General features: G+C 44.3%; 1 protein-coding gene across 2 annotated transcripts in view; it reads left to right on the forward strand.

Annotated features, from left to right (window-relative positions):
- Window positions 1-8,864, forward strand: part of LOC140425032 (uncharacterized) — a 45,915-nt gene extending 37,051 nt beyond the window's left edge. The window contains exons 3-4 of one of the 2 annotated variants that reach the window (XM_072508820.1): window positions 1,922-2,341; window positions 7,432-8,864. In XM_072508820.1, the coding sequence (XP_072364921.1) occupies window positions 1,922-2,341; window positions 7,432-7,485 (474 nt within the window). In that variant the 3' untranslated portion in view covers window positions 7,486-8,864. Of the gene's footprint in view, window positions 1-1,921; window positions 2,435-7,431 lie in introns of both variants that reach the window. The other variant, XM_072508819.1, reaches the window with a different exon arrangement.
- The last annotated feature ends 5,639 nt before the right edge of the window (window positions 8,865-14,503 follow it).

Raw genomic sequence — 14,503 nt, forward strand, 5'->3', positions numbered from 1 at the left:
ACACTTGGAGTATAGTGTTCAATTCTGGTCGCCACACTACCAGAAGGATGTGGAGGCTTTAGAGAGGGTGCAGAAGAGATTTACCAGGATGTTGCCTGGCATGGAGGGCATTAGCTATGAGGAGCGGTTGAATAAACTCTGTTTGTTCTCACTGGAACGACGGAGGTTGAGGGACGTCCTGATAGAGGTCTACAAAATTATGAGGGGCATAGAGAGAGTGGATAGTCAGAGGCTTTTTCCCAGGGTAGAGGGGTCAATTACCAGGGGGCATAGGTTTAAGGTGTAAGGGGCAAGGTTTGGAGGAGATGTACGAGGCAAGTTTTTTTACACAGAGGGTAGTGGGTGCCTGGAACTCCCTGCCGGAGGAGGTGGTGGAAGCAGGGACGATAGTGACATTTAAGGGGCATCTTGACAAATACATGAATAGGATGGGAATAGAGGGACACGGACCCAGGAAGTGTAGAAGATTGTAGTTTAGACGGGCAGCATGGCTGGCACAGGCTTGGATGGCCGAAGGGCCTGTTCCTCTGCTGTACTTTTTTTGTTCCTTGTTCTTTCTTTGTCTTCTGCCTCCCTCCCTTCTTAAACAGCGGTGTTACGTTTGACATTTGCCAGTCCTCCCGGGGAGGGGGGAGGTGGGGTGGTGCTCCCTGCCTCCCTCCCTCCCTGCCTCCAGTGATTCCTGAAAGATCACCACCAACGCCTTCACAATCTCTTCTGATATCTCCTTTAGAAACCTGGGGTGTAGTCCATCTAGTCCAGATCATTTGTCCACCTTCAGACCTTTCAGTTTCCCCAGAACCTTCTCCTTAGTGATGGCCATTCTGCCCCCGATTCTCCTGATGTTCTGGTATCCCACTGGTGTCTTGCGTCGTGAAGACTGATGCAAAGTAACTATTAAGTACCTCTGCCATTTCTTTGTTTCCTATTACTACCTCTTCAGCCTCATTTTCCAGTGGTCCAATGTCTATTCTTGCCTCTCTCTTGTCTATTGTATATTTTAAAAAAACTCCTAGCTAGGTTACACTCATAATTCATCTTCTCCCCCCTTAGTGCTTTGTTAGTTGTCCTCTGCTCACTTTTAAACGCTTCGCAATCCTCTGGCTTCCCATTAATCCTCGCTACCTTGTATGGCTTTTTCTTTCGCTTTTATGCTGTCCTTGACTTCCCTCATCAGCCATGGATGCCTCGTCCTCCCCTTAGTATGTTTCCTCCTTCTTGGGATGAATTTCTGTTGTGCCTCCCGAATAACGCCCCAAAATTCCTGCCATTGCTGTTCCACTGTCTTCCCTGCTAGGCTCTCCTTCCAGTCAACTCTGGCCAGCTCCTCCCTCATGTCTTTGTACTTAGCTTTATTCAATTGTAATACCGTTACATCTGATTCCAGTTGTAATACCGTTACATCAGTCACCGGGTGTTAGATGCTGTGATGGAACACAGATATATGACCTAGCTGCATTGATGACACCCTTTACTTTGCCCAAGAATTTAGGGCTTTGCAAGGACCGGACATGCCCGTGCTAGCATTATTTGCATGCTGATGATGCTTTGTCTGCAATCTCCAGTAGACATGATGTGAATGTCAGCCAAAGTTGTAAATGTAAATCAATGATTTCTGGTGCAAAATATTAATCTTTTGCAACACCAGGTCATCGTGGAAACTTAACTTGGTGACATTTGAGTTTGGTGACAATATTAGGGTTTTTTGGCTCTGCTTCTTCATTTGGTTCCTTTAGCTCTATTCAACATCATTTGAGGATTTTAGTTAATCTTGCTGCACCATTCACCTTGTTTAGGTAATGAAGTTAACAGTATTAATTATTTTCATGCATGGAAAATACAAAATTAATTAAATATGATAAAGCAAATCGTTTCCTATTGATGAAGGTTGTTTATATTGTTCTGTGATTTAATTTTGTAGGCTTCCCCCCCTTACCCCTCTGTACACCAGAGAGCTGAGAAACATGCTTCTACTGGATATCAAAACAACTACCCAGCAGCTATGCCATATTCACCGTATCCAGCGTACCCAGCAGTACCACAAGTGTCATATGCTCCTCCACAATATCCTGGCTACCAGAAGTCACCAGTGATTTATGTGCCTCAGAGCACTGGTGTTGCAGCTCTGCCAACTTTGCCTTCCATTGTCTACCAGCAGCATCCCAGTTCAATTTGTGTCGTCAACCCACAAAATCATGCAACAACCTATGTTGTGAACCAGCAGCAACTTGGATCTACCTATGTTGTAAACCAGCAACATCCTTCAGCACCGATGGTTCTGATTCAGCCTGGCAATGCTGCAAGAGGAAATCATATAATCTATGGTAATCCAAGAGCAATGGTTAGTCAACAAACTACAAGTCTCATCAAAGGGTTAGCAACTTCTGTCTTGTCTGATGTAGAACATGCATTTAACCCAAAACCAGGATATAAGGTATAAAAAAGTTGCATTGCATTTCAATATTTACTTGTCAAATACTTCCTGTTATGGAACCATAGAGAAGTTACAGTGCAGAAAGAGGCCATTCAGCCCATCGTGTTTGCGGCAGCTGAAAAAAACAGCTGCCCATTCTAATACCGCCTTCCAGCACCTGGTTCGTAGTCTTGCAGGTTATGGCGCCTCAATCACCAATCTGGGCAACGAATTTCAGACAGCTAACACCCTCTGGGCCAGAAAGCTTTTTCTAATATTCCCTTTAATCTGTGCTGGCTGGTAATCGACCTCTCCGTTAGGAGGTCTTTGCTGTCTACCCAATCGAGTCCCCCTCATAATCTTGAAAACCTAAATCAAGTCACCCCTCCGCCTCCTCTGTTCTAAGGAAAGCAACCCCAGTCTTTCATTTCATTTGCAATTTTCAAGCTCTGACAACTTTCAAGCTTGTAAATCTCCTCTGCACTCTGTCCTGAGCACTTAAGTCCTTTCTGTAATGTAGTGACTAGAACTGTACATAAACTCCAGCTGTGGCCTGACCAGCATTTTATACAGTTCCAGAATTACATCCCTGTTTTTGTATTCTATACCTAGTCCAACAAAGGAAAGCATTCCATATGCCTTTTTTATGTGCTGCCACCATCAGAGACCTGTGGACAAAAGTGCATTCCAAGGTGTCTCACTTCTTCAATTCCTCTCAATATCTTCCCATTTATTGAGTATTCCCTTGCTTTGTTTGCCCTCCCAAAATGCATTACCTCACACTTCTCCGGTTTGAATTCCATTTGCCACTTCGCCGCACATTCAACCAAAGCATTGACATAGTTCTGGAGTCTACAGTATTGACTTCACAATCAACTATACGGCCAGGTTTTATATCATCTGCAAATTTCTCAATCATGCCTCTGACATTTAAGTCCAAATCAATAATATATGCCACAAACGGCAAGAGACCGAATATTGAGCCCTGTGGAATAAAAGCATCCATCGATCATTACCCCCTTTGTTACCTGTCACTGAAACAATCTTGGATCCAACTCGCCACATTCCCCTGTGTCCCATGTGCTTTTACTTTTCTGACTAGGCTGCCATGTGAGACCATGTGACCTTGTCAAATGCCTTAAAGAATCCATGAGACCACATCCACTGCACCACCCTCATCAATTCTTGTTATTTCCTGAAAAAAATGAAGTTAGTAAGACATTACTTTTATAAGACAAGAGCTCATGGGCAGCATTCCTAGTGTCCCAGGCTCACAACCTGTGAGCAAAAATGGCTGCTCACCTCCTTAGCTCCCTGCAGCAGCCCTTCCGCCAGGTTCACATTTTTCAGAAAGGAATACTACCTGCGCCTGTTGGGGAGGCCAGTGAATGACATGAAGTCATTGGATGTGGGGTGGCTCCCGTTAATTGTATGGGAGTAGGGCTTAAGTGGTGATAATTGGCTTCTCGCCACGCTATGGCAGGATCCCTATTTCATGTACAGGAGCAGGCCAGTTGCATCCCAAATGGTTTGGCAGCCGGCGAGGTTCTCTTTTTCCGCCTCTCCCGCTATTCACCGGCCTCGTTTCGCTCGAGCGAGAGCTTAACAAGGCCTGCAAATCATGCCCATGATCTAGAATTGCGCTCCCTGTCATTGCACTTGTTACATGCTGAATAAAAACCTTCTCCTGAATGTAGTTCAAGAATTTTGGATCTTCTGTGCCCTTCACACTGTTCATATCCCAATTGATATTAAGGTAGTTGAAGTCCCCAACTATTACTGCCCCATTAATTTTGCACTCAGAAATCTGCTACATAATTGCTCTTCCATCTCCCTGTCACTGTTTGGGGGTCTATTTTGCACCCCTAGTGGTGTGGCTGTTCAGATGTAGACTGTCTGGCTTGTACAAACCCCACCTTCCCCAGAACCGGTCCCAATGCTGAAAGATCTAAAGCTCTTCCTCCTGCACCATCACTCCAGCTGCACGTTCATCTGGTGTACTCTTATATTTCTATATTCGCTAGCACTCGATTTGGATGTAATCCGAAGATTACTACCTTTGCGGTCCGGCTCACTAGTCTCTGACCTAATTTCCTACACAGCCCACAGGATGTTGTCCTTTTTTCTTTCTATATTATTCGTACCAATGTGGACCACGATCTCTGGTTATATACCTTGATCCTCCAGAGTGCTCTGTAACTGCTCAGTGTTGTCTATCTGACCCTTGCACCAGGAGGCAACAGGTCATCCTGGAATCACATCTGTGACCACAGAAGCTCCTGTGGGTTCCCCTAACTTTGGAATCCTCTTCCACTATTGCTTTCCTGTCTTTTCGCCTCCCTTCCTGTGCCCATGGTGCTCAGGTTGGCACAGTGGTTAGCATTGCTGCCTCACAGCGCCAGGGACCTGAGTTCAATTCCTTTGGTGACTTTGCGCTGGGTGCTCTGGTTACCTCCCACAGTCCAAAAATGTGCAGTTAGGTGGATTGGCCATGTTAGAATTGACCCGTAGGTTAGATGAGGTTATGGGGATACTGCGGGGAGTGGGTTGAGGTTAGGATGCTCTTTCAGAGGATCAGTGCCGACTCGATGGACTGAGTGGCCTCCTTCTGCACTAGGGATTCTGTGATTCTATAGTCCTGATTGTCGCTGCTCTCCAGACGAACCCCCCTCCCTCCCCCTACCTGTTAGAATGTGGAATGTCCTCAGGGGACTGCTGAACTACCTGCCCTGTTTTTCTGGTGGCCAGCCAGCCCTCCTCTTAAGCTGCGGGGTGACCATCACCTGAAATGTGCTATCCACATAGCTCTCATCCTTGTGAATGCATCTCAGTGACACTTGCTGCTTGTGGGGTTCCAAGGAATAGGGTGTGACTTTTTGCATTTGGTGGCACTTTCTGAACATGCAGTTGTCTGGGACATGGGTAGTGCTGGGGAATCCACTTGATAGAGGATGTTGTACTTGATAGGTGTGAGCAACCCTGCAATGCCTCAAATTATTTATTCATTGCACTAAAATTAGAAGTTAAGTAAAGACAATAAAATGTTAATTAAGTCTCACTCTGTCTCATGCTGGTAACTGAGAAATGTTTCAAGCTTTGTTTTTCAAAAACATAATTTAGGTTCAAAGCATTGACATTTTAAAAAAGCAAATCTGTTTCCACCTTCTAAACTATCATCCTCCTTCAGACTGTAAAATAATGGTTTTGCCATGTTATGTCTTTGGTTACTGTGTTGTGACTAGAACTTCGACGACATATGTATAGTGCCATCAACATTAATGTTGCAAGGTGTTATGCTGGGACAGGAATGCAAACCGAGCAATGAAGTACATTTTAAGAGAGATTTGCAAATGCTTGTTCAAAGAATAGGATCTAGATGGAGAAGATAGTGAGGCAGAGGGCGGGATTTAGTGATCACTCCGTTGCGTGGGGGAGGCGACAGCGTGAACAGCCAGTAAATCCCACCCGGAGGGTTTAAGAAGGGAGCAGTGGTGGTGGGGGTGGGTAGCAAAGATTCAAAGTTTCTTAGTGTACATGTGAAAGCTAATCTTGCGTTTGTAGGTGATGTTGCCAAGGGGCAGCATGTTGAGGGGGCGAGATGGAGCAAGAAAACTAAGGGGCAAGAAAATAAGCCACTGCTGCTAATGCTTTGGCTATGATTGAATAACTAAGAGTGAAACCGAACTTGGGCTGAATTTTCAATTGCAAGAGGGGGCATGCAGGTGTGCGGGCATGCATTGAAAATTGCGTTCCCGGAGGGCGTCACAGGATCCAATTCGTTACAGAATATGGCGGGGGAGAACGGGAAAACCCCCTTTCCTCCAATTTAGCTCCTTTGAGGATCTTGTTAATGGGCAGGAGAGGGTTGGAAGGCAATTTCACCTAGTAATTCGGCAAACTCTTAACAGTCTGCCTACTCTGGAGAATAGCTGAAAAATATTTGCCACCAGAGATTTCACTGTGAGCTTGGCCAATTCACTGAGCACTGAACCAAAAAATGGAAAACTCAACGGGTTAGGCAGCATCTGTAGAGAGAAATCCAGTTAATGTTTCAGGTCACTGACTGTTCATCAGAACAGAGGTTTGATGAAAGTGAAGCTCACCATATAACAAGGGAAAACCAGTTGGCCATCTTGGGCTGCTGTCATTCAGCAGTTAATGGCTAGTTTAGAGCTGAAATTCATTAATTAACACCTCATTATTTTGGTTCAGAAAGGGCTTAAGATGCAAGCGGCGGGGGCAGAACAGGCATCTGCACCACCGCCTCCCCGGGAGGAGCCTTAGGAGATCCCGCCTGTCGATGATCCCAGTGGCAAGATCAAGGCAGGCCCTGGGTTGGTTGGTGGGCCCGTGTCGCCCGCTGCACTCAGTGTAGTGGAGGATTCGGGCCCAGAGGGCGACTGTCCAAAGGCTGTCAGCCACCCAGTGTCGGGAGTGCAGGGTGCACATGAGGCTCTCTGCAGTAGGGTGCAGGGCTCACTTGTACCTGACACTGTGTCGCCCCTCACCCCCTCTGGGGGACTCCCGGAATCTGGCACATCATAATCGAAGGTTCTTTTATTTTTCTGCCTCCGTAGATGGTTCAGGGAGTGTCCTATTGGGCCCCCCTCCACCAACACCCCGACACCCTCCTTCACCACCCTCCTTTCCCCTCTCTACCCCCCCCCCCCCTTCCTTTCCCTTCTGTTGGGACAGAGGCGTATCTGGTCTTTCCAGCGCAAAGTTTAGTGCTTGTACCATTTGTTTTTTGTAGATATGTGTTGTGAACTGTTTTAATAATCAGAGTATCCTTTACCCCCCCCCCCCCCCTCCCTCCACATACATTGGTACTGAGGGGAGGGTACCCTGTTTCTCCAACACAAAATTAGTGTTTGTACCATTTGGCCTTGTATATATTTTTTTAACTGATTTACTAAAAAGATATGCAAGTGGAAATGGGTTAATATTGCCTTGTGATTTTTTGAATGATAACTTGGACACAGTGTATGGTATTAATGTGTATCTCTGTCTTATTTCAGGGAAAACAAGTAACAATTCAAACTGGAGGAAACGGTGTGATCATATACAAGTAGATGAAAATGGAATTAAGAGCAGCATGTAGATACAGCTCCACAAAGAATGTTGCATGTTTCTATAATATATACCTCAGACTTGCATTGTAAATTCCTGTACTTATACCAGCCAACAAATTAACAACTTAAAATGCAAGACTTAAATTTTATCTAAAGCATATAATATAAAAGAAAAATTCTTTGATCTTGAGACTGCAACTTGATTAAGATAAAAAAATACATGGAAAGTATTCAAAAATGTATAATTTGTTATAGGCGCAGTAGCTCCTCAGATAATTTATAACAATCTGAATTTTTAATGATGCTTCCTAGTTTGTAAAATGTAAAACATGTACATCAATATCACAAAGCAGGTTGCAACATAATCTTCAATAAAAAAAATATATTTTTGCTTTTTCAAGAAATAAAATATATGATTTGCGTTAAACTACTCACAATAGCTAAAGATGACTTGGAGTGTAACTTGGTAAAAATGTTAAGATAAAATAGGTTAAAATAAAAAGTAACACAAATGCATGGCATGAAAATACTTCAGCACTAAATGTTCTCAGTATCCAGTATCTTCAGAGCATTGGTGTCTTTAATAGAACAATGAAACTGACATTGTTACTTGCTAGAACTAGTGTCAGCTAAATTTAGCAATTCATGTACGATTTGTCCCTGTCCAAAGGTTTAAAAAATCTACAGTACTTCACTTCTGTCCAGCGATTATTCACCTTACTTGTTTTGAACCTAAAAGCAGAAGTCACTACTGACCCAATTGCTACAGAAATTTACAAATAACAGCAATTTATTAACATTAGGATATTGCCCTCTGTTATTATATTAAGGTAGCTTGGACCATAAATGCAAATCCAAAAGAAGAATTCCAATAGTAGGAACGCAAAGGAATAAGTACAATTAAAAATAAGTTTTGGTGCAATAATTAACATAACTATAAAGTTTATAATCCTATTAATCACATCAGGAAAGATCGAATCATTGACTAGATGCAGGCAGAGATTGGGAAAATAAATGTGAAAGATCAAAGTTCACGTATCAGTGTGGCCAATTCATAATCTAAATTTGCTTTGTAATTGAGAGGCGTGCGCAAAGCTGTGCCTATCATAGGGTATCTATTGATTAACATGTGACAGTACAGTACTTCCAAGACGTCGAGAAAGTGTGTTGTTACTGCAATGTGTTTGCAACTTTCAACTAAACTGAGCCTATTTTGCGTGGTAATAAATGTGTTGAATTAGATTGAGTGCATTTACATCTCGATAGATAATGATTTAGTTTCAAAATGTTGTGTGGTTCATGTTGTTAAAAGATTTTGGGGGTTATGTTGGTCAAGTCAATAGAAAAATATGTTTTTAATAAAAAGCTTGTCTCAGTAATGGTGTGTTGTTGTAAAACACCATTTGGCTCACTAATGTCCTTCAGGGAAGGAAATCTGCTGTCTTCACACAGTTTGTATGTGACACCAAACCTGCGGCAATATGATTGACCCTTAACTGTCCTCTAAAATGGCCTAGCAAGTTCTTCAGGTCTATCAGCCCTACAAAAAAAGTTGAATACAGCAAAGTTAAAACCAGCTTAACATTTGAGGGCTAGTGTCAAAAGTGGAGAGATGTCCCACAAACTAATCTAGCAACAGCCTGACCTAGTTATACCCTCAAAATCATACTTTTTAGCTCATACCCTAGACTTCTCCATCACCAGCCCAGGTTCTGTACTGCTCCACCAGACGTAACAGTGCAGGTATTATAGTTGGGAGGTAGCCTGCCCTCAACATCGACACTGGGCCTTATGAGGACTCATGGCCTCAAATCAAATATTCCCAAGGAAATTCCTGCTGATTACCACCTATTTCCCTCACTCAACGGATGAATCGGTACTCCTTCATTTTGAACACCACTTGGAAGAAGTACTGAGCATATCAAGCATGTTTTCATGGTAGGGACTTCAATGTTCATCTTGAAAAGTGGCTTGGCAGTACCACTACTGACTAAGCTGCCCAAGTTCTGAAGGATATATCTGCCAGACGGGGTCAATAGAGGTTATTCATGAAGGCCTACCTTCTCAACTTTGTCCCTCGCCTGAAGTGTGGTGATCCTCCGGTTAAACCATCACCAGTCAGCTCTCCCTCTCAAAGGAGAAAGCAGCCTATGGTCATCTGGGACTATGGTGACTTTACCTTTACCTATAGAAGTGGTGAGAGAACCAATACAAAGGAAAAGCCTATTGTCCTCACCAGTCTAACTGTTGCAGATGCATCTCTCAGAGGCTTAGTGGCTTACTCCTGCTCCTAGGCCTATATTCCAAAGGATTACATCAAAGCTCTGCAGACCTACCATACCCAAGACTTGAATGGTGTGTGCATTTAAGCAATTCATGGGAGGAGAACACTCCACAGACAACTCCATTCTCAATGATGTTGATTCCCAGCACATCAGTGAAAAAGAGAAGGCTGAAGAGCTTTGAGAAATCTTCAGCCGGAAGGCCCAAGTGGATGAAACATCTTGGCCCCTGCTGAGATACACATCAGCACAGATGCGATTCGTCAGCCAATTCCATTCACTCCGCATGATATAAAGAAACAGCCAAGCATGCTAGAAACCAAACAAAAATGAACCTGATTAACATCCCAGCTATGGTAATGAAGATTTGTGCTCCAAAACTAACCAAATTGCAGCCCCAAATATTTCAGTACCTCTGCAATGCTGGCATCCACCTGACAAGGTGAAAAATTGCACATATATGTCATATTCACAAAATGCAGCAGCCAATCTAGCCAATTGGACCATCAATCTGCCACCAAAATAGCAAAGTGATGGAAGGTGTCATCAACAGTACTGTCAAATGGCACTTACTAATAACCTGTACATGAATGCTCAATTTTTATTCTGCCAGGACCACTCCGCTCCAGAGTTCAGTACAGTCCTAATCAAAACATGGACAAAAGTGCTGCATTCCAATGGGGAGGTCTACATAACATTTGTCCAAGTGATATGAAGGAGCTCTAGAAAAATTGATGGTGTTACGGACACCTGGTCAGTTCTAAAAGTGAATAAGAGACTGGACCATAACTTTTTAAAGTTTTAAGACAGTGCAGAAAGATTGATATGTTCCAGAGTGATTATATGGGAAATGGGGCTTGGTTATTTTATAAACAAACTTTATTAAAACAATAGAAAAGAAAACAATATTTAGACTTTTAAACTTCAATGCTATCACTAACAGATTACATGCAGTTTCTTAACCTTAATACACTATTTCCATTAAATAGCATTGTAACAAAACTTGCAGCTCTCATGGCACTTACATATACAGATACCGGCTATACTTGCATTTATGAAACATTTTTTCTTCTGTTTGGGACATTAGTTCAGGATCCTTTTCCAAAACCTGCCTTGGTAGCAATTTTCATGATCTCTCTTAGTCAATTTCCAAAGACTTCTGCTCTGTACCTGTTCTTTCTTCTCTCTCTCTGTCTCTCTCTCTCTGCCCAGCCCCTCAAACAAATGTTCTCTCCTGGGATTTGCAGGCTTAAGCCCATCGGCGTTTTCTTGGCTGTTTGATTCCCCATTCACGTTTATACAATAGAACAGAGCCATGCTATCGATATGCCACTGACCTCCCATTGATGCACAAATAGGCCATCAGACTGTAATGGGCTAGCTGGTCAGACAGGGGTGTCCCGAAGAACAATGGATCTGGGGCATCTTGTGTATTCCCACTAACGGGTTTAAGTCTGACTGGGACAATATTACTCGGCCAGGTGTGGGCGTATACTTCGGACTCTGTGCTAGCAGGGTCTTCTCTCCATCAGTTTAACCCTAAATTCCCTGCTACATTAGGGTCTCATTTCTGGATCCAATTTCCTAATATCTCCCTCGCATAATAATACAAATCGGGGGCAGCACGGTGGTGCAGTGGTTAGCACAGCTGCCTCACGGCGCCGAGGTGCCAGGTTCGATCCCGACTCTGGGTCACTCCGTGTGGAGTTTGCACAGTCTCCCTGTGTTTGCATGGGTTTCGCCCCCACTATCCAAAGATGTGCAGGGTAAGTGGATTGGCCACGCTAAATTGCCCCTTAATTGGAAAAAATTAATTGGGTACTCTTTATAAAAAATAAAAATAAAATTTTTTTTTTTTTTAATGTTTTAATAATAGGAATCGGGGAAGACTCACCACTGGGTGATGTCATACCTAGCACAAAACAAGATGGTTGTGGTTGTTGGCGACCAAATGTCTCAGGAACTCTTGCAGAGATGGCATAGTACTTAAGGCTGTTTAGATGTTCCATCAATGACCTCCCCTCCACCAGAAGAGGGGATGTTCGTATGATGATTTCACAACGTTCAGTTGCATTCACGGATACTGGTCCTCAGATACTGAAACAGGCCTGGACAATATTCAGACTTGGACTGATAAATGGCAATTAACATTCCCTCCATACACGTGTCAGGGAATCACCAGCTCCAACAAGAGAGAATCTAACCATTTAACATTCAATGGCATTAGCATTGGTGAATCTGCACCTTAAACCATTGGGGTGCGCAGTCACCATAAATTAGAAACTGATTTGGGGCACAGTCACCATAAAATAGCAACTGATCTGGAGTAGCCATAAAAATGCAATTGCTCCAAGAGCAACTCATAGACAGGGAATTTGAGGCAAGTAATTCACATCCTGTAACCAGCACCCCCCCCCCCCCCCCCCAAACCTGTCCACCATCTACAAGGGCCCAATTTAGGACTGTGATTAAATTCCCTTCACTTACCTGGATGGGTGTAGCACCAATAATACTGAAGTAGCTCAATAGCATCCAAAACAAACCAGTGTATTTAGTGGGCATCTCAGCTATCATCTTAAGCAATGGATACTCTTAAGATCTCCCCCACCAACCTCTCCCTACTCCCTCTCTTCTCCCTGTGGGCCCTGATGGAGATTAACTCTCCCCTGACCACTGCCTTCAGCGCCTCCCAGACTACCCCCACCTGCACCTCCCCGTTGTCATTGGCCTCCAAATATCTTTCAGTGCACCCCCGCATCCGCCCGCACACCTCCTCATCCGCCAATAATCCCACATCTAGACGCCACAGTGGGCGCTGGTCCCCCTCCTCTCCTAACTCCAGCTCCACCCAGTGCAGGGCGTGGTCTGAGATGGCTATGGAATTTTTTCCCAATTAAGGGGCAATTTAGCGTGGCCAATCCACCTAGCCTGCACATCTTTGGGTTGTGGGAGAGAAACCCACGCAAACAGGTGGAGAATGTGCAAACTCCACACGGACAGTGACCCTGAACCGGGATCGAACCTGGGACCTCGGCGCCGTGAGGCTGCAGGGCTAACCCACTACGCCACCGTGCTGCCCCTTGAACAGGATTTTTAACCTCCAGCAATGAGAATGAACAAATTGTTGATACAACATAAGAAAATTTGCTGTTTGTTCCTATTGTTATCACCTGATGTCACACTCTAACAAGTTTTGTTAAAGGAATACAATAACGTCCTTCCTGGGTAAATTGCAGACTGACTTTCTAAAGAGAATTAAGCTCGATGTCACGTTTTATTTGTGCCCTTTTCAAAACTTTAATCAACAACATAGGTATCTCGTTAAGAGGTTTCATCAGGATTGATAAAACAACCTACTCCAAATTGCTTGCATGCAATTACAACTTTCCTTAATACCTTCAATGCATTGTCATTACTTCTGTATTCCATAAGCTTGCGTTGACTACTCAGTGAACCAAAGTAACATTTTAGCCCACATATTTTTGCAATGCAAGCACTTTGCAGTTAAGCAAGTCTGTGACTAACACATCCCTGACAATACTAAAACTCCTTATCCACATTCATTATTACTTTCATCTTTTTCCTCAGACTTCTCTTTTTTTTTTTTTTAATAAATGTTTTATTGAAAATTTTTTCCCAAACAACAATTTTTCCCCTCTTACAAAGCAAACGCAACAATAACAATACAGAAATTTTAAACAATACACAAGTAACAAAACCCCTTTATCTTTGACCTAAACTAAACCCCCCCCCCCCCCCCCCCCTCCCCCTGGGTTGCTGCTGCTGGTCATCTGTCTTCCCTCTAACGTTCCCCTAGGTAGTCGAGAAATGGCTGCCACCGCCTGGTGAACCCTTGAGCCGATCCTCTCAGGGCAAACTTTATCTGCTCCAGTTTAATGAACCCCGCCATATCATTTACCCAGGCCTCCAGTCCGGGGGGTTTCGCCTCCTTCCACATGAGTAGGATCCTGCGCCGGGCTACTAGGGACGCAAAGGCCACAACGTCGGCCTCTTTCGCCTCCTGCACTCCCGGCTCTTCCGCAACTCCAAATAGAGCTAACCCCCAGCCTGGTTTGACCCGGGCCTTCACCACCCGCGAAATCACTCCCGTCACTCCCTTCCAATACCCTTCCAGTGCCGGGCATGCCCAAAACATATGTGCGTGGTTTGCCGGGCTCCCGCCACACCTCCCACATTTGTCCTCCACTCCAAAGAACCTGCTCAATCTTGCTCCCGTTATGTGTGCTCTATGTAGCACCTTAAATTGAATCAGGCTAAGCCTGGCGCATGAGGAAGAGGAATTTACCCTGCTTAGGGCATCAGCCCACATACCCTCCTCTATCTCCTCCCCTAGTTCTTCTTCCCACTTTCCTTTTAGTTCGCCCACCGACTCCTCCCCCTCTTCCCTCATCTCTCGATAAATCTCTGACACCTTGCCCTCTCCGACCCACACCCCTGAAAGCACCCTGTCCTGTATCCCCTGTGTCGGGAGCAATGGAAATTCCCTCACCTGTTGTCTAGTAAATGCCCTCACCTGCATATATCTCAAGAAATTTCCCCGGGGCAACTTATACTTTTCCTCCAATGCTCCCAAGCTCGCAAAAGTCCCATCTATAAATAAATCTCCCACCCTCCTAATTCCCAACTGGAACCAGCTCTGAAATCCTCCATCCATTCTTCCTGGGGCGAACCTATGGTTGTTCCTGATTGGGGACCCCACCAGGGCTCCCCGCACC

Source organism: Scyliorhinus torazame, chromosome 6 (genome assembly GCF_047496885.1).
Source record: "Scyliorhinus torazame isolate Kashiwa2021f chromosome 6, sScyTor2.1, whole genome shotgun sequence".
NCBI lineage: Eukaryota > Metazoa > Chordata > Chondrichthyes > Carcharhiniformes > Scyliorhinidae > Scyliorhinus > Scyliorhinus torazame.